Source organism: Enoplosus armatus, chromosome 8 (assembly GCF_043641665.1).
Source record: "Enoplosus armatus isolate fEnoArm2 chromosome 8, fEnoArm2.hap1, whole genome shotgun sequence".
In the NCBI taxonomy this organism is placed as follows: domain Eukaryota; kingdom Metazoa; phylum Chordata; class Actinopteri; order Centrarchiformes; family Enoplosidae; genus Enoplosus; species Enoplosus armatus.
Window position 1 is genome coordinate 2,316,673 of NC_092187.1, and position 26,663 is coordinate 2,343,335.

General features: G+C 44.4%; 1 protein-coding gene across 4 annotated transcripts; it reads right to left on the reverse strand.

Annotated features, from left to right (window-relative positions):
- Positions 1-2,086: 2,086 nt before the first annotated feature.
- On the reverse strand, positions 2,087-24,734 carry LOC139288649 (potassium voltage-gated channel subfamily KQT member 2-like). 4 transcript variants are annotated; one of them, XM_070910006.1, is made up of 19 exons: positions 24,436-24,734; positions 16,530-16,620; positions 16,311-16,437; positions 15,826-16,001; positions 14,599-14,724; positions 14,314-14,424; positions 12,665-12,760; positions 12,474-12,568; positions 11,861-11,920; positions 11,188-11,217; positions 10,351-10,404; positions 9,296-9,501; positions 8,405-8,452; positions 8,106-8,123; positions 7,204-7,309; positions 4,714-4,845; positions 4,008-4,076; positions 3,063-3,156; positions 2,087-2,926 (listed from the first exon to the last, which is right to left on the reverse strand). In XM_070910006.1, exons 1-19 carry the CDS (start codon positions 24,732-24,734, stop codon positions 2,087-2,089), a joined length of 2,778 nt encoding a protein of 925 aa, XP_070766107.1. The 4 variants fall into 4 exon arrangements, with proteins under 4 accessions (XP_070766107.1, XP_070766108.1, XP_070766110.1 ...); XM_070910007.1 differs by lacking the exon at positions 10,351-10,404; XM_070910009.1 differs by lacking the exon at positions 4,008-4,076.
- Between the last annotated feature and the right edge of the window lie 1,929 nt (positions 24,735-26,663).

The window sequence follows — 26,663 nt, forward strand, 5'->3', positions numbered from 1 at the left end:
CCTTATGAGAAGAGCAGTGGCTGTTACAGCAGCATATTGGGTTTTTGTTTTTTTGTTATGAGATGTTGATCATTTAAAGATGTATAATGTTCAGACGTCCACATACTTTTGGCCATATCTATCTACCTAATCTATTCCCTCGACTTCTCTCTCATATGTTTCAACAGGGACCCACTCAACTGAAGCTCTCGCTTGCCATCTAGTGATACATGGCCACTATTACACCACGTGGCCAATGCACTTCTCACAGCCTTGTTTTACCACGGCATCGTCACAGTATTGCACATAATCGACAAAGGACACGAAAACGAGAGATGATTTTCAGTGATGTACAAAGTTTTATTATTGAAGAAGGTGCAGGTTACATGATGATGTTGAACTAAGAGCTACTGTAAAACCTTACAGGTCCTTTCTTTGGATTGTATAAAACATGCCAGCAGGTTTGTTTCTTCTTTTCTGAAAAAAACATGGATTGTGTATCTTGTGTGAAACAGTCTCCGCTAAGTGATATTTCCTCCGCCACCGTGTCCATGTTTCAATGTCAATTTTAAAATGTTTGATTTGCTATGACTCGGGTTAGTTTTAACAAGAAATGTTCATGCTTCGGATGAATCCCATGCTTTTTGCCTTATCGACGGCTAAATTTGTAACCCAGAACAACTGCTCTCAGGCAACAGAACATCCTATATAACACTTGAAAATGTACTTGCACTACTTTTATCAAATGTTTAAAATGAAATTTATTCACTTACAAAACAATGGATTTTGGTGTGAAAAATAAGGCCATGTATAATGTTGGTGAGGGATGGTTCTTGATTGCCTAGCTTGCTTTTTATTGCATTTCCTTCCATTTAGTGCAGAACTGACTTAGCAGCAGAGAATCTAAATGACAGACCTATGCATTGCAGGCTAAATACCACCATTTACTCAATCCAACTTCATCACTGCATGTTGTGCGATTACAATGCAACATGTGTGAGTTAATGTCCATTTGAGTTTCCATATGAGGCATTAAACGTCTGCCTCTGTATTTAACGTGTACATCATTTGTGGACATATTTGCCCCGAAAAGAAGATCCATTGAAATGAGCGAGTTTGGGCTGCATTTCCATGATTGGAATTCAAGCAAAGCCCCTTAAAAAATCAACACATTGCAGCTTGAAACCAGTCATGCAAACATGTTCAGGTTTTATTCACCACTCTGTCTGTATAGAAGAAAAAACACTTACAGGATTGTTTTGCCGCTGTTGTTGGGGTTTTGTAGCCTGTTTAACACAGTCCTTAAGTCAACCATTTTAACATGCCATGCAGCAAGTTCACTGGTTTATCGATGGGGAAGTATTTGCAATATTTTAAGGGGAGTTCTTCTGTAGTATTCAGTAAACATCAGGCTGAATTAATGATGCTGAAAAGCAAGCACATTTTTTTTTTTTACTCTGCAAGAATCTAATTGATTATCATAGCTAAGGTTTTGGCATCATAACACCTCAAGTCATTCAAAGGTATAGAAGTTATCAAGACACTATGCTAACCACGTGGTACGACTTCAACAATCTTGCATTACTGACTCCCGCTATGTTTCGAAAGCTAAAGTGGTCAGTGTAACAGAAAATGTGTTGAAATGCACTCACTATTCGTAAACGAAATCAAGGTGATTTTCTCTTGTATGTGTCATACAAAGCAATATCAAGTATATGTTCAATGTCATAGATCACGCTCTCGCACATCTATGCTCTCATGTACCTTTCATCACTAATACATACAACAGAAATGTCCCCAGCTAAGCTATTGTTCTATTTAATCAAGATCTTGATGGATACAATGCGACTGGAATGAAGCATTGCTTGTAAAGTGTTACATCACAAAAACAAAAAAGGTGATAAGAGGACGACCCCTTTGTTTTTTACCATCTTCAGTAAAACAGCTAATCGTAACCTTTCACTCAACCTAAAACAGTCTGTAATAGCATCATCAGCAACAACAGTCAGTTGGCTACAAGGTCTCATGATAGGTCTCCTGTTGGCAACTGAAACGCAGATCTCTTTTACCGCAAGCCGCTCTGCCAGGGAGAGCAGTCCTTCCTGACCTACTTCAGTCCTGACCATGCCCTCTCTCCGCTTGAGACCTCTCCGGTGAAGGACAGAGGCGAGGGAGCGTAGAGGTCAGAGTCTGTGTCTGATTCTTCCTCTGCTATGAAGGGTCTGACCTTGGCACAGATTGAAGTTCCAGCTGCGGCTTCAGTCCCTGTTCCAGGTCCCCCTCCCGAGCCTATAAAGAAAGAAGGCCCAAAGAAGTCCTCCTTGGCCTGGGAGATGCTGAAGCCGCTGAAGGAGCGCTCCAGCTCCTCGTGGTCAACGGACGGGATGGATAGAGACGTGTCACTCTCCATGGCGGTGGTATCTTGCTGACACCTCTGCCTCCTGTGGCGCCTCCTGTTCTGGGAGCCGCTCTCTCTGCCGCTGCCCCCCGGGCCGGAGGAGGATCGGTCGTGAACCAGAGCAGGTGGAGGAGGAAGGCGGAACAGGGTGGGCGAATTACCGACTGGTGAAGGGGTGTTGCCCACGCTGCTGTTCCACGCAGGCTGGCTGAGGGGATGCTGCAGCTGGTGCTGCCAGGAGGTAGAGGGGCGACTGTGGCTGCCAGAGGGAGTACCCACCGATCTCTCCACAGACCGACCCAGTAAAGCATGTTTCTTTTCCAAAGACCCATCAGAGCACGGGACATCTACAGCTGAGCATGTCTTCACCTCCTTTTCCTCCTTCACCTCTTCTTTATCCTCCTTCTTGTTCTCCTCTGGGCTGTGGTAAGGCGGGGCTGGATAGGGCTCTTTGGAGTTGAAAAAGGCCTCTGTTTCAGAGCGAGGGATGCCCATACTCTTCACATACACATTGACCAGGAAATCAAGTTTCTTGTCCATACAGACCACCTGCAGGGAGAAAGAAAAGCCATGAAGAAATGGTGTTCCATCACCAGAATTAAAATATACAGATAATGAGAAAAACATAAAATACTGCAATGACTGACCTCAGTGTAAACCAACTTGTATGAGGAAGCATTCATACCTGCTTTTCCACTTTGACCAGACGTCCCATCATGCTCTGGTCCTCTGCAGCCTCTCCTTCCCCTTTAGGACCTTTACCAACTATCTGGTCAACTCTAGCATTTGAGAAAAGTCATACCTGAGATTAAAAAAACATTGTTCTCTGTTCTGCCGCATGGCTTTTAACCCATTTTTTATTTTATTTTTTTTAAACTTAAGAAGTTCATGATGCCATAATGTGAACTACTGCTGCATGGAATTTAGGTAAAGAGAGCGTTAATGTTGATGATACTCGTCAAGCTACAAATGTGTTTTGAATGAAAGGAAATGCTCAAGTGTTAGGCCGTCATCCAGAGTCAGTATTGATTTCAGTGTGCATGCATTATTAGTTTAGGCAGTCTTTAATGAAACGAAGGGTGAATAGAGGGCAGATTTCATCTTGGGCCAAAATGCATCACTTGGCATGCTTTTGTTGTGCTTCATGCTTCATTTCCATTGCATCCTACTGGGGGAGCTCTCACTCTGTCTCTCCAGTATGAGAGCAAGCATCTAGCTCTGTCAAACCCCTGTTGAGTGAGGCCATATGACACGACTCACAACATTCAGTGGGAAAGCCGCGGGATGGCTCACTTTTTTTGGGCGGGGGAGGGGGGGGGGGGGCGGGGGGCCTATTCTTGACAGCAGCTGATATAATGTGACATAAGAGCTAAAGTAACGGCACAACAGCCTCAAAATGTTTGATCGGAACACTTTTCTTGATTATATTTGACATAAAATCTTTAACATTGCCTCATTTCAGCACATATCATCTAGCTACATGAGACAGGTCAAGTGGCTTGAACTCAAAAGGGGTTCCATCAATCAAAATAATAAGGTAGCATGTAACTGCTTCAATATTTGGACTATGATATGAGGAGCATAATGCTGGTAAAATGGTCATTCTAGAGGTGCAGTCTATTAACCTAACCTAGGACCTTCAGTGGACTTCCTATGGCGAGGTGTTGATGGGGGAGGGGGGCCCACAATCATATCTACCCTGGCAAGGCACACAGAGACGATATGAGTGCAATGCAAAATGAAGCAACACGGGAATCACATCAGCTATGGAGAACAAGTTTCAATATATTCCATACACACAAGACATACTTGCTTTGTGGATGAAAAGTGCATGTATTTCACAGTTGGAATATATTCATTCTACATGTTAGACCTTTGGGCGATCAAAATGTCAGGAGCTAATTTGCAGAAGGTAAAACTGATACAGAAAACAATGTTATACATCAATCTTTACATCTAAAATGAATTTGTGAAGCATTCGATGCTGAAGGAGTGAATCATATTTTGATAATGTAAAGGTTACAGATATTAAACTGAGGTCTGAATACAACACATGTGGTTGGACAAATGAAACGGGCAAATCGGTGACTTGTGTGTCACATGTGTGTATCCAGTCACACCAGAAACACTGTATTACTGAATCACATCTCTACTATTCAACTGTTTATTTCACTAAAGAAATAATTCTATGTATCCTCCATGTCCATCCCTGGTATTTAGGCTTACAGTGAAAGTGACAGTGGGACAGGCTATTCACTCTGAGACAACCAGAAAACGAGTCAATGAGGTCAGATTTAAACAGGCGCGAATACACTGTATAGTGAACGTGCACTTGCCTGGACTGCAGGTTCTTAATCCGAGACAGCATGTCCAGGTGACCTGCAGAGTACTGCTCGATCACATCCATGACATCGTAAGGCCGCAGGCTCTCTTTGAACCTCCTCTTTGACACCAGAAACCTCATGATGCTGAAGGAGGACACATTATTTTCACATGTGACACAGCAGACATTTTGACTTGTTGGAAAAGTACAAGTGTTACTAATAACATGAATTAAGTGTACCAGTGAGCCATGACAATGTGACAGTGAGCCAGCATGAAGCAGCTAAATGGTATTCAACCATTTTATTATTTATGCCTGTGCTTTTCCTACTGTGACATGTCAAAAAGCATTTTGTTAAAAAGGCATGTTATAACAATTTCACACGGCAGATGCAGAAAACTGTCTTCTTAAGGGGGAATTCATTATAATTTGGGTGTAATTTTTGTGGTTTGACAAAATAATCTTAACTCAAGGCCCACTTACTTGCCTTTCCCAGAGCTTTCCACCGCATCACATGGTCTTATTTAGCAGGTGGAGTTGGCTCACTTGTCATCGTATGACCTACGTGTGGAACTTACTTACGGAACTTTAGGTCAGGCGATAACACGTAGTCGTATATGGGCAACTCCATGACAACTGAGCAAACTCCACCCGCTGATCAATACTGTTAGATGTGGTTGAAAAACCTAGTAAGGGGGCCTTAAGTTGAGGTTATTTTGTCAAACTACTATTTCTAAGGTCAAGCAAGAACTTTTTATTTCCAGAATTTTGGCCATCCCCTCTGTTGGTTATAATAACATTGAACTCACTAAAGAAATTTGTGATCAGAGATCTGGGAAGTCTACCAGGGCAAGAAACTCGAGCAGTCAGACGTCCACACACGTTGTAAACAGGCCAACAAGTTAGCCAGATTAGATCCAAGACAGGCAGACAACGAATCAAACTGGCACAAAGCGGGAAGGGGGATCCTCCTCAAGATCAACCTGATCAAGAAAGGGGCGCCAGGTCTTTTGAAATTTAGCTTTCGACCCGTGCAACGGTGAAGCTAATATTTGTTCATTTAATATAACCAAAAATGTCTGTGATCCACCACGCATGGGACAACGGATGTGTCTCCTTCCACTGAATAAGGAACACCGAACAGAAAGACTATGGGGGAGGGCTCCAGGGCGACCTGCAGTATATCAGAAATGGTTTCAAATATAGAGAGCCAATACAAATGTAAGGCAGGGCAGGACCAGAATGGATAAAGGTAGACGCAGCATGGCGGCATCTCACACACATCAGGTCAATCTCAGTATAAATGCAGGTCAGTGTTACCCTATTCCAGAGCTGTGCACAATCTTACACTGGATAGCACTGGGCTTAGCACAGATTGAACGGATTTGCTGAAGTATAGCCTCCCAGATTTCATCAGGTATGTCCTCACCTATATCCTCAGCCCATTGGGTCTTAAGGGCAGAGTGGGAGGGCAGGTAGAGGATTCTGGAGTAAAGCGACTACATTATGCCCTTAAAGTTAGTGGCGGTCGATGCGAGAAGTACATCTACAGGGGTTTCTGGAAGGAACCTTGGAAAATTAGGAAACTTCTTACAGGCAAAGTCACAAGCCTGTAGAAAGGGGGAAAAAATAGCATCGGGGGAAATGTGCCGTCGATGAAAAAAAGTCTTGGATCGATGTAATGCCTCGGTTATGCCAGGTCTAAAATGCATGGTCATGTAGGGAGGGGGGGGGGGGGGGGGGTAGAGGGTTTCTCTGTAGTGGTATTAGAAGTGGGATTAGCTGTATGCCAAAGTGCCGTTTAAATTGATGCCAAATCCTAAGAGTGGATTTGACAAATACATCATTGGAATATTTGGAGGTGAATGCAGGAGATACCGGGGCACAGGAGGCTGACTCCTTGAGCCACCGTGCAGAGGGCAGGACCACCCCAACCACCTGGAGCCAAGTGGAAGTTGGGAGCACTGTAACAAAATAAAAAGTTGGGGAGTGCCATACCCCCATGAAATTTGGGCTTCTATAGGATAATTTTCTGCAGCCTCTGGACTTTTTTTTGTTGCTCCAAATGAATTCCAAAATAATGGTATCAATTCGGTTAAAGAAGGACTTTGGGATGAAAGTAGGGATACATTGAAATAAATATAAAAACTTTGGAAGTATGTTAATTTTGACCGACAAGAGATAGGGGAAGGAGGATCCGACGCTGGAGGTCTTGCTTCTTACAGGTGGGGTTACAGAGTGGGGTTATGACTGAAAATTTGTCAAACCTATCTTAGTTGTTAAAGGGTACTTCTGGGCTACTTCATAAAGCAATGTTATTATTACTGATAGAACTTAACTGGAATTATCCTTTAAACGCTATCAGAACTAATAAAGCCTGCGCCATAGATGACCACAAAGTGAAGGAAAAACATAAACACAAAGCATAATTGCTTATTTTGTCTTCATGGGTGAAGAAAACATTGCAGAACCATTAAAGCTGGGTATTAAAGTGAATCCTTACCAGATTGCCCTTATTGAAACCCTCAAGCCCGGTGGTAATTCTTGAGTGAGAAACTCACAGTGGCAGCTCTTATCATCACCAAGTTCCTCTTCCGGGAGGCTCGCCTCTACAGAGCAAAGACAAGGGCACTCTTAAAGAATGTTTAACCTGCTTCTGCACGACCAGTGTCCACCACAGAAGCAGAGCAGAGCTGTTGCTTTTAGCTTTAAAGGTGCAAAATTCAATTACCAAGTTAGTTTCAAAAGCCAGTTAGCCAGTTTGTGAGCGTAGTGAGCTTTGTGGAACAACAGAAAAGAAAAAAAGAAAAAAAAGACTTGGTGCAGAATTGAAGGATAGTGCTGATGGGATAAACCTTTAAACGTCAAGTACTCTCTTCCCACCACCAATTACAGGCTAGATTAGCATTGTAACTAGCATGTTTAGTTTAGCCAGAATGCTAATCTATGGATTTTGAAGCATGTTGCATAAAGGCAAAGGCCCAATCACTGCTTAACAGAAATCAGATGAGAATCTGGTAGGGAAAGTGAGGTCTCTTCATGCAACGTAAAGCGGGCCTTTTGGGCATTTCGTCTCTGGGTCAGTTTTGGGTTATCTTGGCACCACTTGACTTGAACCCACGATTTAACTTAGCCTACCACTATGGTAAATAAATATAATCATCATATGTATTGAGCTCTTACAATTTGAATAAATACTTCAATCATTACATGCTTATTCTCAGCTAGCATCATGCTCCAGTATCGTCGGGGCAAAAACACAGAGAAAATTAAAAAAAGGGTTCATGTCAAGTGAACAAATCTCAGCAGATTTCAGCATGCAGGTTTCTCAGACCAGTGAAGCTGACTTGTCTTTTGATTATTTCCCCCATAGAAGCCAACCAACATCATGTCCCAATGTCTTACTTATTAAACCTTCAATTGCTGCAAAAAGAGAGAGGGGAGAGACATGGAAAAAGATTTGTTATGGATTCTAGCAGGATGACTATGGCAGACAAATCAATTCCAAACATGGGAACTTGTGGAGTCCACTGAATGGTTGCTGGTTCATGTTTGAAAGGTCTGGCCTCTCGTCTCTTACGTGTACGTAACAAACTGCACATATTATAAATCTTCATATAACACATACGGTAGAATACATATATACACTACATAGTATATTACAGTCTAAATTGAAGACATGGCATGATGATTTGATGTCTAACCTGGAGAACTCTTCCGGCGAAAGTCTTCGTTCTGCATTTCAATCAGCACTTTAACATGCCATAAAGCGGAAGAAGAAAAACAACTAATGAGAGTTGATTCAAATTGTTTAACAAAAAGGCAAAGAAATGGTGAAGGAGAAAAAGTGTATAAGTTGATAGTGATACAGTGGCCCGGATGACATATGGATGCAGTTGGGCTGTCTAACAATAAATGATGGCTGGACACCAACATCCAAACCAACAAACCTCTGTCTCCCCAGCACAATGTTGAAGTGTTGACTTCATGCCTCCACAAAGATTAGACCAATATGCTGGCTTGCTAAAATACTTAAATATATAACAGAGGCTTTCTGACCGCACGTACTGCCAGTGAAACAACAACGCAATTTTATTTTCCTTTTCATTTAATTGCTTTCCAATGTAATTTCTAATTCCAATTTCTCAACCATTTAACATGAAGCTGGTCATATTGGCTTAAAGGAACAGTTGGACATTTTGTTCATTGCGCTTACTCCCTTTCTTGCTGGGATGTAAAATGAGAAGATTGACAGTTTTGGGGATTTTATCACCATTGGACAGAGCCGGGCCAGCTGTTTACCTCTGCATCCTTTCTCTGTGCTAAGCTAAGCTTACCTTCTCCTGGCTGAAGCTTCAGATTGACCATGCAGAAGTGAGTGGTAAACTCTCTAACTCTCTATTCCTTTAAACGGTTGCAAACCTCCCTTAAATAGCAGTCTGAGTTTGTATGTAGAGTTTAGTATTTCATGATGGGTTTAAATGCTGTTTCAGAGACTTTCTACTTTAGCGTGAACACGATTCATAGTCCATATGTGTCAGCACTCATTATCAATCTGGTCAGATGTTATTCTGCACTGTGTGGAGTTCCCTCACCCTCTGAGTTTTGGCGTGAGGTGCTGCCCCGGACTCTGAAAGCAGGCTTCGGCCCTCTGTTCTTCTCAGTGAAGCTCCAACTCTTGGCGACCTTGCTGGGACTCGCCTCAGCCCCGTCCTCCGCCCCCGGAGACTGGGCCTTCCCCTTGGCCATGGGAGCCTTGGAAGGACTGGGGAATACCTTGTCCTTCAGGCTGGCCTTTCGACTACAGAGAGCAAGTAGTGAGAAGGGAAATGTAACTAACTTAACTACAGCATCATTAAATCAAAGTAAATAACTATCTGCAACTAAATGCCTTTATCCTACTGCTTTGCTGTTTTAAGTGTAATCTTGGGAAATTGTCTAATTCAGCACGGATGTGATAATAAATCTTACCTCAGCAGAAACGCAAAATGGGCAATGTCCTACAGCAGAAGGAGCCATGTCCACATACGAACATAGTGGGGCATTCAGTGGGTCAGGCAAGCAGCAGGAAGCTACAAGCAAGCATGCACGGGAAGCAAAGTGACACCGCACGTCTCAAAAAGAAGAGCTGTGGTCTCACTCGATGCAAAAAGTGACCACAAATCATGCAAAACAGTTCACCATCATACTGTATGCTGCGCCTGCTGTACAGGAATTGGTCAAAGGCAACACATTGTTTGGCACTCAGCAATATGCACCTTGCCTGCTGAACAGAAGTGCTGATTAGGCAACAAAAAAAGGAAGCAAGCAAATCAACTGCATAAAGACATTACTAAACCGAAACCATAAATCAAGTGTGACAGGGGAGCTAACTAAATGATGTATATCTGCGTTTATTTCAGAGGAAAAAGGTGCTAGCAGGTTGGCTCTTGTGTTTCTTTTAAGAATTTCACGTAGACATTATTGACAGAGCTGCACTACACTCCAAAAAGTCAACCAGTCAGATGTTATCGTTCACCAAGTGAAAGGTCCTTATTCTGTGATTCCTCTACCTTTACTTGTGTTTAAAGAGGAAGAGGAAGAGAGGCAGGAATGGAAAGGAGACACACAGACTTGCAGTGCAGATGTTAAGTATCTGTATCTTGAATACCTAATATTTCTCGGACAGCACCCGCAAAGTCTGTCTTTGTGTGCATTTTCATTACTGGAGTGGTGGGCAGTAGAGGAGACAGAAAAAGATAAAATAGCAGTGGATACAGTCACAAAAACAGCAGTGTGTGTGCCATACTGTGATGCCAAGTAACACTTTATTGTAACTGTAATTCACAATTCATTTGCGACCTGCTTGTCCATCAGATCGACCAATTAACACTCAGCTGATTCCCTTTTGCTTTTCCATGTGTGGAATGCCTGCCGGTGTCTTTCTGATGGTGACTCAGGGCTGATTGTTCACAACGAGGCACAACACAAAATGTGCAAACGGCTTATAAAGGGCTAAGTCATGATAAAGTGTTACTACATTGTCAATAATTACACTTGTTTCTTTTGTCAAAAACAGTGTGGTAAAAGTCAAGCAAGGCTCTGGAAATGTTCAAAATCACTTTTTCCTGAGGTGATGCTGAAAGCTAGAGTATCAAAGAACAGCTTATTGGTGAATATCTCACAAAGCTGGCAGTTTGGGAGTGAGGCAAAAGTGAGCTGATCTTTGAGCACCATGTGAGCAAATGCAGCATGACCGTTCTTGAAGGAGGCAATTAAAACACAGTCATATCCATGTCTGAGACACACAGGACTTACAATAACCCCCAACATACAAACACACACACACACACACACACACACACACACACACGCTCACACACAGATATACTGTACACGCACTCCCCCAAGAAGAGTGCCCCAGCAGCAGCTAAGAGCAGAATTGAAGAGAAGCCAAAGGGAGGTGAAGAGAGAAAAAAAAATTTAAAAAACCAATCAGATCACAGACCTGGGAGAGGTTTCTGTTTGAGACTCCTTCCTGTGAGGAGAGAAGACACCTAACTGTTACACAGTGCAAGTCGGTCATGCATCGCACCGTATGACATATGGCATACGGTGCGATACAGGTAGGGTTGAGTTGGATTAGCATTAGGAATCACTTGTCAAGCAACATGTCCAGGTACATATTAAATCCAGCAGCTGGATGGTAAAAGCTTCGCTGCTGCAAAACCAAAATCACACTTGGGACGTGACTAAAAAAATGAATATAATCCAATGCTGGCACTTAAGACGCTAGATTTTTGCGCAAATGACTGTATGTTTAAACCTGCAATAACATCATATTTTGACCTTTAAGTCGATATGATGAACTTGCGATGAGCAAACAGCACATCCAGCAGCTACTGAGCGTCGTTAGCGGGACGTTCACTCGCTCTTAGCTCTGGTTCACCTGCCTCTTTCGCAGCTAAAATGCTACGCTACGTTCAAATGCTGACCAGGTTAGTGTGCTGCATCCAAACAAAAAAAAACGATGATGTGAGATTGAACCAAAACAGAAAAGTTGACCTTTTTCCACAATATACATTGTCATTCTGAAAAATATTGATCATCAGCATCCCGGCATCCTCGTCATCATGAGATCATCACCATCAGCTGTGTCACTCTTACTGTCATGTTTATACCTGAATGACTTGCCCTTCAGATTCCTCAGCAGGTCCAGCTGATTCAGAGGTGGAATAAGTCTGGGAAAACACAAAGAGCATTGTGTCATTCCGTCAAGACAGTTTCCCCATCTCTTGTGTTGTAAGGTCGCAGCTTGCCGTTGGGCACTAATTCTTTTTAGTTTGGCAGTTATCTATTCCGCCGGTCATCACCTTATCACCTCGAATTACTACTGAAATTAAACCGAACATGAAGCCATATCCAAAATTGAAGTGACTTGTGAAAGTCAAGTGCCACAGCTTATTTGCTGATTCATACGGCCGGACAGCGATGTTTCGAGTCGCTTTTCAAAGAGGTTCTGGTGTCACTGCCAACACACCGGCCTCGTCCGTTGTAAAATGACCCTTGTTAAAGCAGAAAGTGAAAAGTCACACCAGCGCGTACAAGAGACAGTAGTATCTGATTCAACAAGGGAGTTTGGAATACAATAAGATGAGGATGCTCTGTAGGTTCAGTTTCCCACTTAGCTTCCCAGTTTTAAAAGAGATTGCAGAATGTGATATGGGGAAACAGTTGTATTTATTGAAAATGCTAAATAATGTACAGCGTTATCCGGACAGTCGTGTCACTTACCTGTACATTGGAACAACCACAGTTTGCTCGTAAAAATCCCAAGTGCTCAGCAGATCCGTACGGGAAAGGTTGGTAGCGTAAAACCTCCAAGCAGACTGGATGGAGAAATAGAAAAAGTCGTTTTACTTTCATTGTCAGGAGAACAAATAAATGTCATAATGTCATAATGGAGTTTGTCTTAGGAGCATTACCTGGATGAGGCCTGCTGCAGGGTTACGCCTCTTCTCAAAATGTTTCTGTCTGTGCTGCTCTTGGACTTTGAGGGCAAAGCCAGACCCCAGGATGCCCTGTACAGATTCAGTCGCACACAGAGAGCCCACAAAGTGATCAGTGACATTTATTGACCTCTACTGGCCGGGAGTCGGCATTGCAACAAACAAGCTGGCCGTCTCCTCCAGCACCTTGCGGAATCCTTCCACAGCAGAGACCGGTGAGCAATAATGTGTGATACAGACATTTCCCGCGTGTCTGCAAAGCCTTCGAGGCGGTAGAAGATGCAATGTGGCAAAAGTAGCGACTGTTTCCGGTTGACCGAGTGCTGATACGGCAATCCGCGGTTCTTTTGTACGTGTGATAGGCTGAGCAGGTCTTAGCTGCTTACTCAAAGCTTGCCGCCGAGTCAGACATCTTCAAACCTCATTTAACGGCAACCGACAAACACATCAGTGACGACAATTACAACATCAAAACATGAGAGCTTTCTGAATGTAAAGGGGAGAAAAGCTGGTGTAGATTCAGAGAAAGCTTTTAGTTTACTTCTGCAGTCTAAGTGCCCCCGACGAAGAGTGTAACGTAACAGACCGGCTCACTTAGAGTGCTTTCTTATGTCATAAAGACTGAACACTTATGAGGTGGCTGAGGTGCACAATACCCTATCGGGTACCGCACATCCTTTTCTAATACATGTACGTTCTTCACGGCACGACACTTCAGAACAGGGAAAGCACAGGCGTCTACATCTATAGCTTTAACAGGTCCAGGGCCCTGGTGTTGTGCATGCTGGTTCACTGAGTGTCATTGGTTCCACCTTTTCCCACTACGACAACTCCGACAAAATGTCGGCTGTGAAAAAGATCTATTACGGCCGTGCCGCTTTACTGAGCGCTTGTCTATTATAAATGTAAAGGACCAAATTTAATGCAATAACTTCAATAGTAACTTGAGCAGCATTAACCTCAAGCATTAACCTGCGAACACAACTTTGACATAACGTTACCTAATAAAGTTGAGAACGTGCTAGCTAATAGACATGGAGCAACATTAGCGTTGGAGTCGTGTTTCCGGTGACCTGATGAATGTGAGTCCGACATTGACTCCAGCTGACAATATTTTTGGTCTCTTGAATTTCCCGAGGGAAATACCTCTTTAGCTGCTAAATGCTCCGCTGTGTTCACCTGCCAGTTGCTGCTGTTTGGTGCTGGGCAGGTGTTGCATGGTGGGTTTATCTGAGAAAACAGCTGCCTGCTGGAAACGAGGGTGACGAGAGCGGTGAACCAAAACAGAAACGCTGCATACCGTAAAAACCAAAAACAAGGAGCTGAAAGACGCTAAAACGCTCCACAGGGCTAAACAAAAAAATTCTCCGTTGGCTCATCTATGAGCAACGCATCTCACACAGCCATTTGATCCATTGTTAACATAAGAATATCGACTAGTGCAGCTTTAAAGAGGGTTAGGGTTAGAACCGGACACGCTGCTTCTTAAGGAGGCGCAGAGCAGTAACACCACGTCGATGAGCGCTTGACGCCGTGACGGCTGGAGAGGCTAAATGAACACAGATGAGGTCTTTTGCATGACGGCACTGGGTTCAAAGGTGCTCCTGACGAACCCTCATACTTACAGCAGGAAGCGCAAAGAAGGCCACCCCGATCATGCTGAATGTGGCTGCCAGCACGCGTCCGTTCCAGGTCTTGGGAACCTTATCGCCGTAACCGATGGTGGTGAGGGTGATCTGGTGAAAAGATACTTCAAAGTTGATTTGAGAGGCGTGGTACAGGTTGTAGACATTTTGTAACAGACGCAGGGTGAAAACTGGAAATACAATTAGGAGTTAGAACATCAGAGAAGGCAGACGTTGATTCTCAAAACTGTAAAGTGGATTTTATAGTCCCGCATTTGGTCTTACCAGTCCCCACCAAAGAGCATCAGCATAGGTCTCAAACTCATCGTTTGACTCCTTTTCCACAGAGTACACCAGGAATGAAGCCAGGATCAGACACAGGAAGCCTATGTACCACGCAGTGATGAGCTCCTTACAGAGAAAAAACAATAAATAAGCATCAGGGAATCTGAAGTAATAAAGTGTCATCTAGGATGCCTTGCAAAGTGGCGATGTCAGTACTGTAATAATATTTGACGTGATTATGCGAGTCGCATGGCCTCTGTGGCAAACCACGTATTGCATAGATAGTCTTTATTTCCCTCGGCTCCGCACAGGGTTACGCACCCGCCCAACCTCCTTCTCACCACAACACACACACACACACACACACACTGTTGCACATTCTCAGTGCAGATCATTCTATTTCAAAGCTCGTTAAAATAAAATGTGTTTCCTCGCCAATGACAGAATGACTTGGAAGTAGGACACTGAAAAACAAAGGGCCTCTGCACTTTTAGCTTCAGCTCCTATGTTTCAAAACCCAAGTGAAGATGTTGCCCACAGTGAGGGACATGTTCCTTTTTACTGTCAGTCTTTTATATGAGCTACTTGTGTCATAAACTGGGATTAAATTTCCCCTCTTCATCTGGGTCAGACGTGAATACTAGTTACTGAGACTTAGATTTGGTTTTGGGGGGGGGGGTACATTCCTACAGAACATTTGCCCTAATATAACTTATTACAAATATACAAGTATTTTTGATAGGGTGCAACACAAGGACATCATTTCCATTTCCTCACGTTTCATGACCATATTGACGCCCAGGGTTTTGCCTCTCAGGCAACATACAGGCTGCCCTAGTTTATGTGTGGAGGTTGTTGAGGCTGTATGCAGCCTGAGCGGAAGACTACAGTCTCTCTGCACGTGCTCTGGGTAACGCAATGATTAAATCTGTTTATTATTATTATTTACAATTAATTATTCTCCTAAAAAGATGCTGGAAGTGGACGTCAACCCTCATGAAAGATGAGGCAGTGAAGAACAGCAGTCTATTGTAAAGATACATTATCGTTATTAAGATAATGTTATGTATCATACCAGGTCTTTTTTTGTTATAGTACCAACCACGTGTGGCTGGCTAATGATACCCAGCCTCTAATAACAACATTGAGAAAGGTGCTTCAGTAAAGGAGCAGTCAACGGCTTGTGAAGCTCTACGGCGAAATGACAAGAAATGACACCGGGATCACCTTGCTGTGGGCATAAACTACGGATCCAAGCAACTTCCAGGTGCCTCCACGGCGATCCATACGCAGCATGCGCAAGATCTGAAGGAATCGCAGACTCCTGATGGCAGAGGTGGCAAAAACATTGCCCTGAGATCCGGCTGCCAGCACAGATACCGAGGCAATCAGCACCATAATGTCTGGGGAGAGAGAGAAACACAATCATAGTATTCTACACATAATGGGAAGCAGAGGAAGCCAGAGACAGTATATTCCTGATCAAGCCACCACTTTACTCTTTATTTATAATGACTATCACGTTTCTTGTGATTTAAAAGTGTCCCCAATTACTTGGGGGCAACTACTATGATGGTTACAAATTTGGTTTCACCTCGTCTTTAGTATAACCTCAGTATAACCTGAAAAGAAGAAAGAATAAAAGATGGTGTCCAGCATTTGAAAATGGAAGAAATGGAAACACACAGCAGTGCGTGTTGTGTTTTTCTCACCTATGATACAGAAAGGCTTTCTGGCAAATTTCAGCCTCCCTCTCCATCCTCTGTATCGACAGCAGCAGCCAGCAGCCCATATCCTTACAATGTACTCCACTCCAAACACCACGATGGTCACAATTTCCTGTGGAACAAAAAAAAAAGAAGTTGCGGCTGTAACCCTGCGACATGAACGTGTAGGGAGTATAGATTTACGGCGAATGGAATGACACCTACCAGGATGTACAAGGCACTCTCTGAGCTGTTTTTGAACTCTCTGATGGTGGCAAAGACTGAAAGAATGAGACAGGAGAAGACCAAGAGGAAGCTGGAGGAGATGGGAAAAAGTACAAGAACAGTTGTTGCTTTTTTTCTTTTTCAGGATACGTCACTGTTGAATTAGTCACATGCTGTTTTAGACGCAGGTAGGAAGTTCAATATATTCAGCGAAACGGTTTGGCTTGGTTTATAACCCCACAGTGGAGAAACATATGCATACAGCATCTGTGACGTCAGTGAAAGGTTTCTGAGGAGCTGGGTAAATCACATTTGAAAAACTTAACAGCATAATTTCCCTGTTTATCTGGATAAACCACAGACATCTATCAACGGTTACCACTGGGACTACTTGTGCATTAGGGGCGAACACACCCTTTAAGACATTTCCACATTGGATTGAATATTCAGCAGTTGGGATGGCTGCGATATCATAATGTAGCATAAAGGCCGATAGCCATCTGCTAATCAGTTTCGAAAGCTTGAGTGGGTACAGTTAGGGACTGAATGAATAATTAGAGCTGCAGACCCGGGGTGGTGCCTTAATTAGTGGAAACAAACCAAACTGCACCAACAGCAGAAGCTCAGTCGGAATGAGTAACTAAGGCTGAGAGGAAAAACTGATGGACAGAAAGACAAGAAAACCAAAAACTTATGAACCTCCTCCTTACAGCCTAAACAACATTATCTTCTTCCTGTCGGAGTCATTAGTGACGTTTATCACATTAGATTTCTTTCAGCACGGGATGGGAGTTCATGTCAGAGGTGATTTATAACCATCGGCCAAAACATCTGTTCAAAGGTCAACGATAACAATAATAAACAACCAATGATTCTTTTAGGTGAAATAGGAAAGTGATGGTAGATGGGTCTCAGTAGACATCAAATCTCCTCCAGAGGCCACGCCTCCAGAAGACTGGCTGAGACCATCAGGCGAGGCGCTTTTTATTGGACGGAAGATAACATGTGATATGAAGAGGATGAGGCACAGCAGGGCCCGACCTCAGGGACATCCTTTGGAAAAGATCTTCTGGATGGAGTCCAGAGCAGAGCTAATGGAGAGTGCCTGGTGAAACCCAATACTAGGCCGATGCAGGATCTGAAAAGATGCAGGCGCAGCCGGCATTAATCAGATACTGTGGAATGACAGCACCAATCTCCTGAGCACTTCAAAGAAGTGATATACGGTATGAGATGCAATTATCGTTTCTGAAACAAGAATGTATACGTATGTAGAGACCAGCTGTCAGTAGGGTGTTGTTGCTATGGTGTTGTTCCTTTCCACCTGAAGATTCACTCTCCTTTTTGCTCTGCTTTGTTTCTCCATGAATTCTTGAGAGAAAAAAAATGTCTTTTCAGCTGCTAAATGTCCCCAAAACAAACGACAATCTACCCCCAGACTGAGTCTTGTACACTGTCAGCATATCCAGACCAAGGGTTACACTTTGCCCACAACAGTAAGTCACTGTCACCGAATCTAAACATAAATTTCAGCAAACGGTAAGGCGGCCAATTTTGACTTTTCAGAAGTTAAAGGTCTAGACTGTGATTCAGCCACACCGCCTTGCTTAAATTAATTGGCGTGTTCAGCAGAAATGCTTTGCGCTGACTGATCGCTACAGCAGTTTAGAAGCAAGAAGCAACTAGGACAATACAAAACGACAAGATAAATCTCGTTCCTGTCTTAATCCTGATGACGTTTAGTGGGGGCCCATTGTCTGCCTCTGAACCCTCCCTTTGAGGCGGCTCCACGCGATCTACACCGGCAAACTAGTTCATCTAAGCTTCATCTGGCATCATCAAGGATCCAATCCTCCCTGGATTCCCTGTTCTTTCAATAATAATACTTTTTTTTTATACTCTCACCTGCAGCTCACCCGCTCATTTATTTCCTGCTGCTGCAGTTTCTGTTTGGACGTATCAAACTCTTGGCAGCCAATCAGCATGAAGCAGTGACAGCTACAGCATGAAGCAGTGACAGCCACAGCAGTCGAGGCTTGCTTGGTAAAAGTGAGCTCCTCACGCGGTGAGAAAGCTCTTATTATTATTATTGCTTCTTTGACATATTGTAATTACAGTCAGTATAGATTTTGCCTGATGTCAGAGAAGCCTTGAGTACAGAGAGCACACATGGGTACGATCTCCACCAAAAAAACGTAAAACATTCCACCTTGTCTTCAACTTACATGTCCTAAAGTCTCGTGTAACACGGGGCATCTGAATCGGTCGGACCCAGTGTCTCCATTTACCAGATAGAACCAGTTTGCACACATGGGGAACAGAGCACATCTTCAAGGTCTGTCTAATCGTGACTTCCGGATAACCAGCCCCCCCCCCCACACATACACACACAGCTGGCCACGAGTGAAGGCCCTTGGGGCCTCCTCGTGTTACCCACCAATGATAACGCAGATGACCTTTAAATGACCTCATGTCAGTTTTCCTCCCACCGTTTGATGCCCTAATGATCACCTCACACTGTGTGCACACTTCATTTGCATTTATTTATCCACTGAAATGGGCTTTGAATAGATTTTAAGCTCTGCCGGGATCGAATGCTTCCCATTTTGGGCACCTGTGTGTCCCAAGTCTGGAAAAAAAACATCGTATTGTGTCTGCCCTGGGACATCTTGTGCTCCTGCCATTTCCACTGTAGCCAGGAGGCATATTAAGGTCAGACACTTTGCATCTTGTCACTTACAGAACTTTGACTTGTCACTTTGACTTGCCATCCAAAGACCAACATGTCTTTGTGTGTGCTGGAACCACATCCATAGATGGGACTTCTTGCCAGAATTCACAAGTCTACATTACTCACGCTGACACCTCGACAATGTGACTGATATCGCTTGTAGCCGGTTTACTATAGCTGGCTAAATCCAACAGACGCACTGTGAGACTGCACAAAATCACTTCTACTGTTCATGTTCACGCCGATGTGGGAGTTGGATTTCTTTCTTCCAGTGAGCAGCTCCGTGTAAACCAAAAGGACAAAGGGTTCCTACTTGTTCTAAAAATGACAGTAAAGCAGATCAAACACGTATAACCACTGAAAGGAAATGTTGCGGTCAAAGAAGCTGGCTGGCTGCAAGTCTAATTACACATCCGTTTATGCGACTCTCCTGACTCGACCTTGCCAAGCTCATCAGTACCTGCTAATGAGGACACTTGCTGATAAAGGAGAGGGACAGAACCTGCCTCCTGAAGCAGTCAAACAATTAGCTTCTACAGCTACTCGCCTCTCCTTCCCTTTACCATCGGCAGAGTGAAGCTCCCAAGGATTCATTTATACCTCCCTCTATCATACTGTCTGTGGACACACACACAGCAGCTCATGGTTATGAGAAAGTCTGGGGAGGAGACAAGGTCAAATGCACGGGAGGTCTGGTGTGGACAGTGCAACGAGAGCAATAAACACGTCAACGTTCTCTAAGATGAAAGAATGTTGTTTTCATTTCATGTGTCTGGCCATGAGAGCATGTCCAGATACCAGCTACAGTATCTGACTGCAATCTACGAAGGACGCAAACCGCAACTGGGCCAAATTCCTTATTCAAGAAATGGTTCAACATTTTGGGAAATTACGCTTATTTGTTTTCATAGGGAAAGTTAGGTGAGAAGATTGACACCACTCACGTGTCTGCACGCCACATGTGAAGCCGTGCCAAGCGGCTGGTTAGCTTAGCGTAGCATTAAGAGTGGAGGCAGAGAATATATAATAAATCCATACCTTGTTGGTTTCACACTTTTTTTTGTTTTATTAAACAAAAAAATGTGTATTGTGTTGTTAGGTTTCCCTGTGTTTTCAGCATCAGTTATAATAAGCTCAACCATCACATGGCTGCTGCTTCATATTCAGCAAACGTGAGGGTGCTGTCACTCTTCCCGTCTAAGTCTCAGCAAGAAAGCAAACACGGGTATGGATCAATGAATACGGCTAAATTTCCAGTAGCACAAAGATTGATTTACTTTACTTTACTATCGCTAAATAGATTCCATTCTACTGGCCCAGTAATAGAAGGATCACTTGTATAGATAGATGTTTCAGTAAAGTAAAAACATTCTGATGCCACATGCACCACAGCTCACACACATAAACTCACACACGACCACCACCGAGCTCTAATTTTTTTATGCCATCGCATCCGGATGGCCACCTCTGTCCCTGCTTGGAGTGAAAATCGCATTCGCTCTTGCAGTCGAGAAAACAGCCACGGGCAGCAGCACACCCACTTGTTGCCAGAGAGGTCCGGGCGACGTCAGTAGGGAACGTGGCCACTGATCAATCAAGTTGAGGCGGGTGTTGCTGGAAGCAGAAAAAGCCTGCATTTCCTCATGAGCAGTAGATAAAGAACCATTGATTTTCCCCGCTCGGCGCAACATTGCCTACCCAGACATACTCAACATGCTAAATTTAGACTGCGACGAACTCGAGGAGAGCAAATGAGGAAGAAAGGTTTTGTTTTTTTTCACTAGGCAGATTCAATTCAATTCAATTCAATTTTATTTATATAGCGCCAAATCACAACAAAGTCATCTCATGACACTTTACAAAATAGAGCAGGTCTAGACCGACTCTTTATAATGTTATTACAGAGACCCAACAGTTCCCACCATGAGCAAGCAAGCACAAATAGTGCCTGCCCGTAGGCCGTGTGCCGGCACTGCGGCGTGTCACTCTGTGGGCTCCTCGGGGGGGGATGTTTGAGGGCGGGGGGTGACTTTCTGGAGCGCTCATCTCGTGTGTAAATGCGTACACGAATGACCCTGCTAGTGTAGCTACCTGCTGCCATTGTGTTCCTGATGAGCCGCAGAGGTGCTTAGCGGTGCATGCAGCATTCACAGCAGCCATTGCCGGGAAACACCAATGGGGTTACAAGAAATATTCACCGCTTGTGTATTTTATGCGCAGAATAAAACCACGAAAAAGAACAATAATACCTACCAAGCCTCTACAATAATGCTCCCTGTAGTTTTTAGACCAGTCTGCCAAATGAACCAGCAAATAATATAACAAACAAATGCAATGAAGGCCACTTCAAATTGTTATTGTTAACTAATAAAAAATGTGTAGGTTTGAATTGTGCCTCACAACAATATCTATCTAAAGTTTGCTAACATTAGCCACCATAAGCTAACTGTTTTTTAGACCAAGTAAGGCCGTAGCAGCAAAACCCCTTACTGTGTGTTGAAGCGAGCAAAGGTGCATTTTATGGGAGCTCTCACGTCAACATCATGAGGGACAAAACACAAAATGCAAAAATAGCGAATAACTGGACCGTGTCCTTGATCCGTCTCTCTGAACCACTTTGTGAAATAACATTTGTTTTGTTTTCACCGATTGATCACTTTCCAAACTCTTTGCTTGTCTTTCTCAGTGCAGCCCTCTGTTCCTTACTTTTGGCGCAGAGCTGACACATTTTGTCATTTTCACAGCTGCAGAGGCCTTTCCATTTTCTCACACAGCTGGTGCTTTCTGCAAGAGGACACACACACACACACACACACACACACACAGTAATGAGGCTCCCCGTTGAAGCCGAACCAGCGAAGACATCAGATCTCTGTATCAGCGCGGGGACATACCATCACCTGGATAAATCAGAATAGGATGGCCGGCTGTAAGCTGGAGACAGATTAAAACTGTCAATTTGTCCCTCCTTGCAGAGAACGTGAGACACACTGCAACTGTCCTGACAGCCAGGCTGCTGCGAGACGCCTTTGCTGCGAATGGGTTTTTCACACTTTTCCCCTTTCACTCAGAATAATTCAAGATGTTCAAACCCAGTCACGGTCTGCTGCATTTACACAAGGTGCTGAAGATTTAGATACGCAGGGTTATCCTTGACTGCGGGGTCAACGTGTCTCTCCCCTTTAACTGATGTTGCAGCAGCGACAGAAGGGTAGCCTTGGTTCTCAGACTGCTAGATAGACAGAGAGAGAGAGGCAGAAAGACAGTCCTCTGGATGTAAGTACTCGTGTTCCACATACTGATCGTTCACACGTGCCTTACAAACATCTGCCATACATTTCAGGAGGAAAAAAAAAAAAAATAGCTGCTGTCTGATTGTCTGAGCACAGGCACATTTTGCAAAGCGTCGTCTTTTAAAGCGGAGGTAAGTTGAAGAAGGGAGGAGGAAGGGAAAGATTTGACTGAAGTCAGCACATGATAGTTTTATAAATCAGATGTCTGGCAGTAAAAAAAAAAAAAAAAAAAAAAGAGTTGGGGAATTAAATGAAGTGGAGTGTGTCTATGAATAATGCATGGGACAGACAAGTGGAATAGAGGCAGAGTCGTGGTTACTCTATGCAGATGATGCAGTTTGCTATAACTGTAGGCATCTATCGCATGCCTGTGCTCCGTCCCCCTTCTCTAATCGCATGTCAGGCAGTACACATGCTACTGACCCTGTTCTAACTAGGTTGCTTATTGTAGTCTGTCACCCCCACCACTGCTGCCTATACCGGAGTCAGCCACGAAGCCAGCACTACCTCCTGAGAGCGACGCCGGTCAATAAAGATCTCCCAAAAAAGCCAAACAAACGGTGAAGAAGGAGTTTTAGCAGCCTGCTATAGTATTCCGTTAATATTTCAAAAGCGCCCAGAGGGCCTGTGTGAGTGTGTGAGTGTGTGTGAGTGTGTGTGTGTGTGTGTGTGTGTGTGTGTGTGTGCGTGGTTTCACATTAAAGCACAGGCTTACTTCTGGGCATCCAGCCGTCTCCGGGGAGTCGATATGCTGTGCACAGTGAATTCCTTAATGCTGTGGCCATTTCAAACTCCTCGCCACCGAGCATGCATCACTGAATCGGAAGGATTCGGGCATGGCTGCAGGGTGAGCTAACAACAGGGCTCACCTTAGCCCAAAACGCACGAAACCACTGCGTGTCACACGTGTCGAGGGGAAGCCACTGATTGCATGCATAAAGGTCAGTTTGCTGGTAACTGGGAGGACCACTCAGCTTGTGACCCAGCTTGAGGAAACACTAATAAAGAACACACTTTTAACAAACAAGGCACGCTGGGGCTTGAAAGACTTGGGTGATTATGAGGCAGGGAGGGTTTCAACTAAAGCATGCAGTCGGTTGCACTGTGGGAAATGTAGGCTCTAAGTCTGGACATCTTGGACTCTGCTGCTGCTGCTGATGCTGCTGCTGCTGCTGCACAGATTCTCTTCCTAGTCCCCCAACTTTGTGGAAGTACACGACTAAACTGCTGCAGTGTCATTTTACAGCGCATGATGAAGGAACGTTTGCCTCAAAAGACTTGTCATTGGCGGGTTTCTTCTGGTATAACTACAATATCTCTTTGGCTCTTTTGGATTTAACCGAGGCCAGACACACACACACACACACACACACACACACACACACACACAAATTACATCATGTTCTAGCTACAAGAGTATCCAGAACACTCCCTTTGCCTGCACGGAGATAACAGCATGCGGTGCACGACCGAGCAGAGCCGGACTGCGACGTTAATTAGGGCGAGTAGTGATGCGGCGCGGAGCTGTCCACACACCGCGGTGCTGAAACCGAATGCGGCCGCAACACATGGGAAGCGCCATCAATAAAAAACCCACACGTTAAGAGTTACGGCAGGAGTTCTGCAGGTGAAGTGGCACCCCACTCCCCCCTCCCAACCCCCCCCCCCCCCCTCTCCCTCCTAAAACCAGCAGCTCGGCAGCGTGACAACATTAACCCGTTCGCGCACCCATCATGAACGCGGCCGTCCATGTGGAGCGAGACCACGAAACCCGCAAAAACTGCGTAACAGCCGCCCCCCCCCCCCAAAAAAAACGGCACGCCGCGGTAACAGGCCGCGATGTGCCGGGATCGGCGTGCTTTAACGCCCGAGCCTCACTTACACATAAGCGTGGTAGATGAACGCCCAGCCCCGCGGTCTCTCCAGCGCATTGTACAGGAAATTCTGCAGTTTCCGATAGCTGGCGTTTTTCTTCGACTGCCTGGGTCTGCCGGCGGAGACGCTGGACCTGGGTCTGCAGAGGATGCTGCTCCGCTTGGCGCCGTCCGAGCCCGCAATGAGCAGCGCCCCGTCTCTGCTGGATTCGGGAGCCCCCGGGTCCAATCCGACGAAGCCGACTTTGGGCTTCTTCTCCCCGGCTTGAGTTGGGTAAACCCCGCCGTTGAGCGGCTTCTTCACCATTCTAAAGTCCGGACGACTCTGCCGGGGAGCTGTCCGCGCCCTTGCCGCGGGGATGCATCACCGGTGCTGAGGGGTGTGTGCTTTTGGCTGGTGTGGAGGATGCAGTCGGTGTCGGTTCCCCCCCCCTAGAAAAGCAATCGCAATAACCACGCTTTTATCTTAGCCCCTTCCGGCTACCCCGACAGGCACAACAATGAGGGAAATGCACACGAGGTTCACTCCACAGTCTTATCACGTTGGCCATCAGCAAATTAAGAGACTGTCCGCAATCGCTCAGTGGTCCAGAAATGACTATCACTGCAAAGTTAAACTGAGCCTGCAAGCAGTCTATCAAATCAATCACAAGTCGTTGATTAGGAGGAGAGGCTCTCTACTGTGTTTTGGCAAAATGAAGGTGTCCTGTTTCCAAAAAAGAAACCCCCCCCCCCAAAAAAACAAAAAAAGATCTATCCCAAGATGACCTTCTATCCTCTCCACTCACGTCCGGCCCCGGAGAGCTACAGCTGCGGAGCCGGATGATGCGTGTTCATGCAATATTCATACGTGGCAGATTTAATGGACACCTCAACCCCCATGTCCAACCATGAGTCAAAGCTTTTGCCGCCTCTAATTGGGACACATGCAGTCCTGGCCAGAGAAAAACAACAAAAACAAAAAAAACAAATGTGAAAGTATCTGTCATCAGGAAGAACCCATAAAAGAAAAGAAAAGAAATGGAACATCTCAGCCCTCATTCAGCAAAACAATGCAGATCAATGTGCAGCAAACTGGTGTGAAAGATAAGGACTGCATGGTGACTGGCAGTATTGTGGCAGGTGTGCTGTGACTCTGTACTGAAAGTACAGTAAAAGACAGCAGACGAAAAGGCAACATAAACAAGGCTGGGACACTTTGCAAAGCAGGGGAATTAAAAGATAAACGGTAGTAAAAGTCCCAACCAGAGGGACACAACTGTTGGCATTGTTACATTGGACATCATGTCTTCTGTTGGGTCGCCGCTTCCCTCAGTGAAGAACACAGTCGTGCTTGTGTGAACATTTTATTTACTAGCTTGTTAAGATTGCATTTACAATGATCATTTTAGAAAGATTCAACCAAAGATCCTTTGTACAGTTATTTTCAAGCAACATAACATTGCAAATAAAGTATATACAGAACATTAGAATAATGTCAATAAACGCGTGATCAGTGACACATTTGTTTGTCCGGCTGCACCGACATGCTGCAGTCACTGCTAATTTGAACAGGTAACACACACACACACACACGCACACACACACACACTTCAAATGAGGCCGTGGCTAATAACTAATGCTGCATTCTTGAGTTTATGCAACGTACACTGCTCAGATTGAGAGCAAATTTGATAAGGGAAAGTTACAATAATGCAAATATTCACTGAGTCTTATATGCCAACAGAGGGATGTGGATTTACAGTGGCTACACTAGTGCTGGGAGACGATTTCAACGTACTCACTTGGAACCAGGCGGCTTCTAAATAAATAAAACTCAGTAAACTAAACTAAAGACTCAGTGATCTGCCTTGTGAATGCAGCGCGTCGAGACAGATTACTTGAAATGCATGTCGAACCTTTTTAACAGTCAAACACAACGAGGTTGTCAGTGAGGTTACAGTCAGCAAAGATCGTGAATACAAAACGTTTCATATACTATATTATCTCCATAAAAATAATCCAATTTAATTTATAGCATTACTTTGCTGCTTGAAGACACGTCCTACCTTTTTCTCTGACATGGTTACAGTTTGTATGTACAAGAAATGAGAAACCCCTCGGCAAAATAAAGTCACTGTGTTTCAGTCCTGAAATGATCCCTTTGTTTACGTCCCCCACAAACTGCTTACAGTACAGTTTTTAACACTGCAACTTGAGTCATTGTGCTTATTTTAATACCTCCAGTAAATACAAT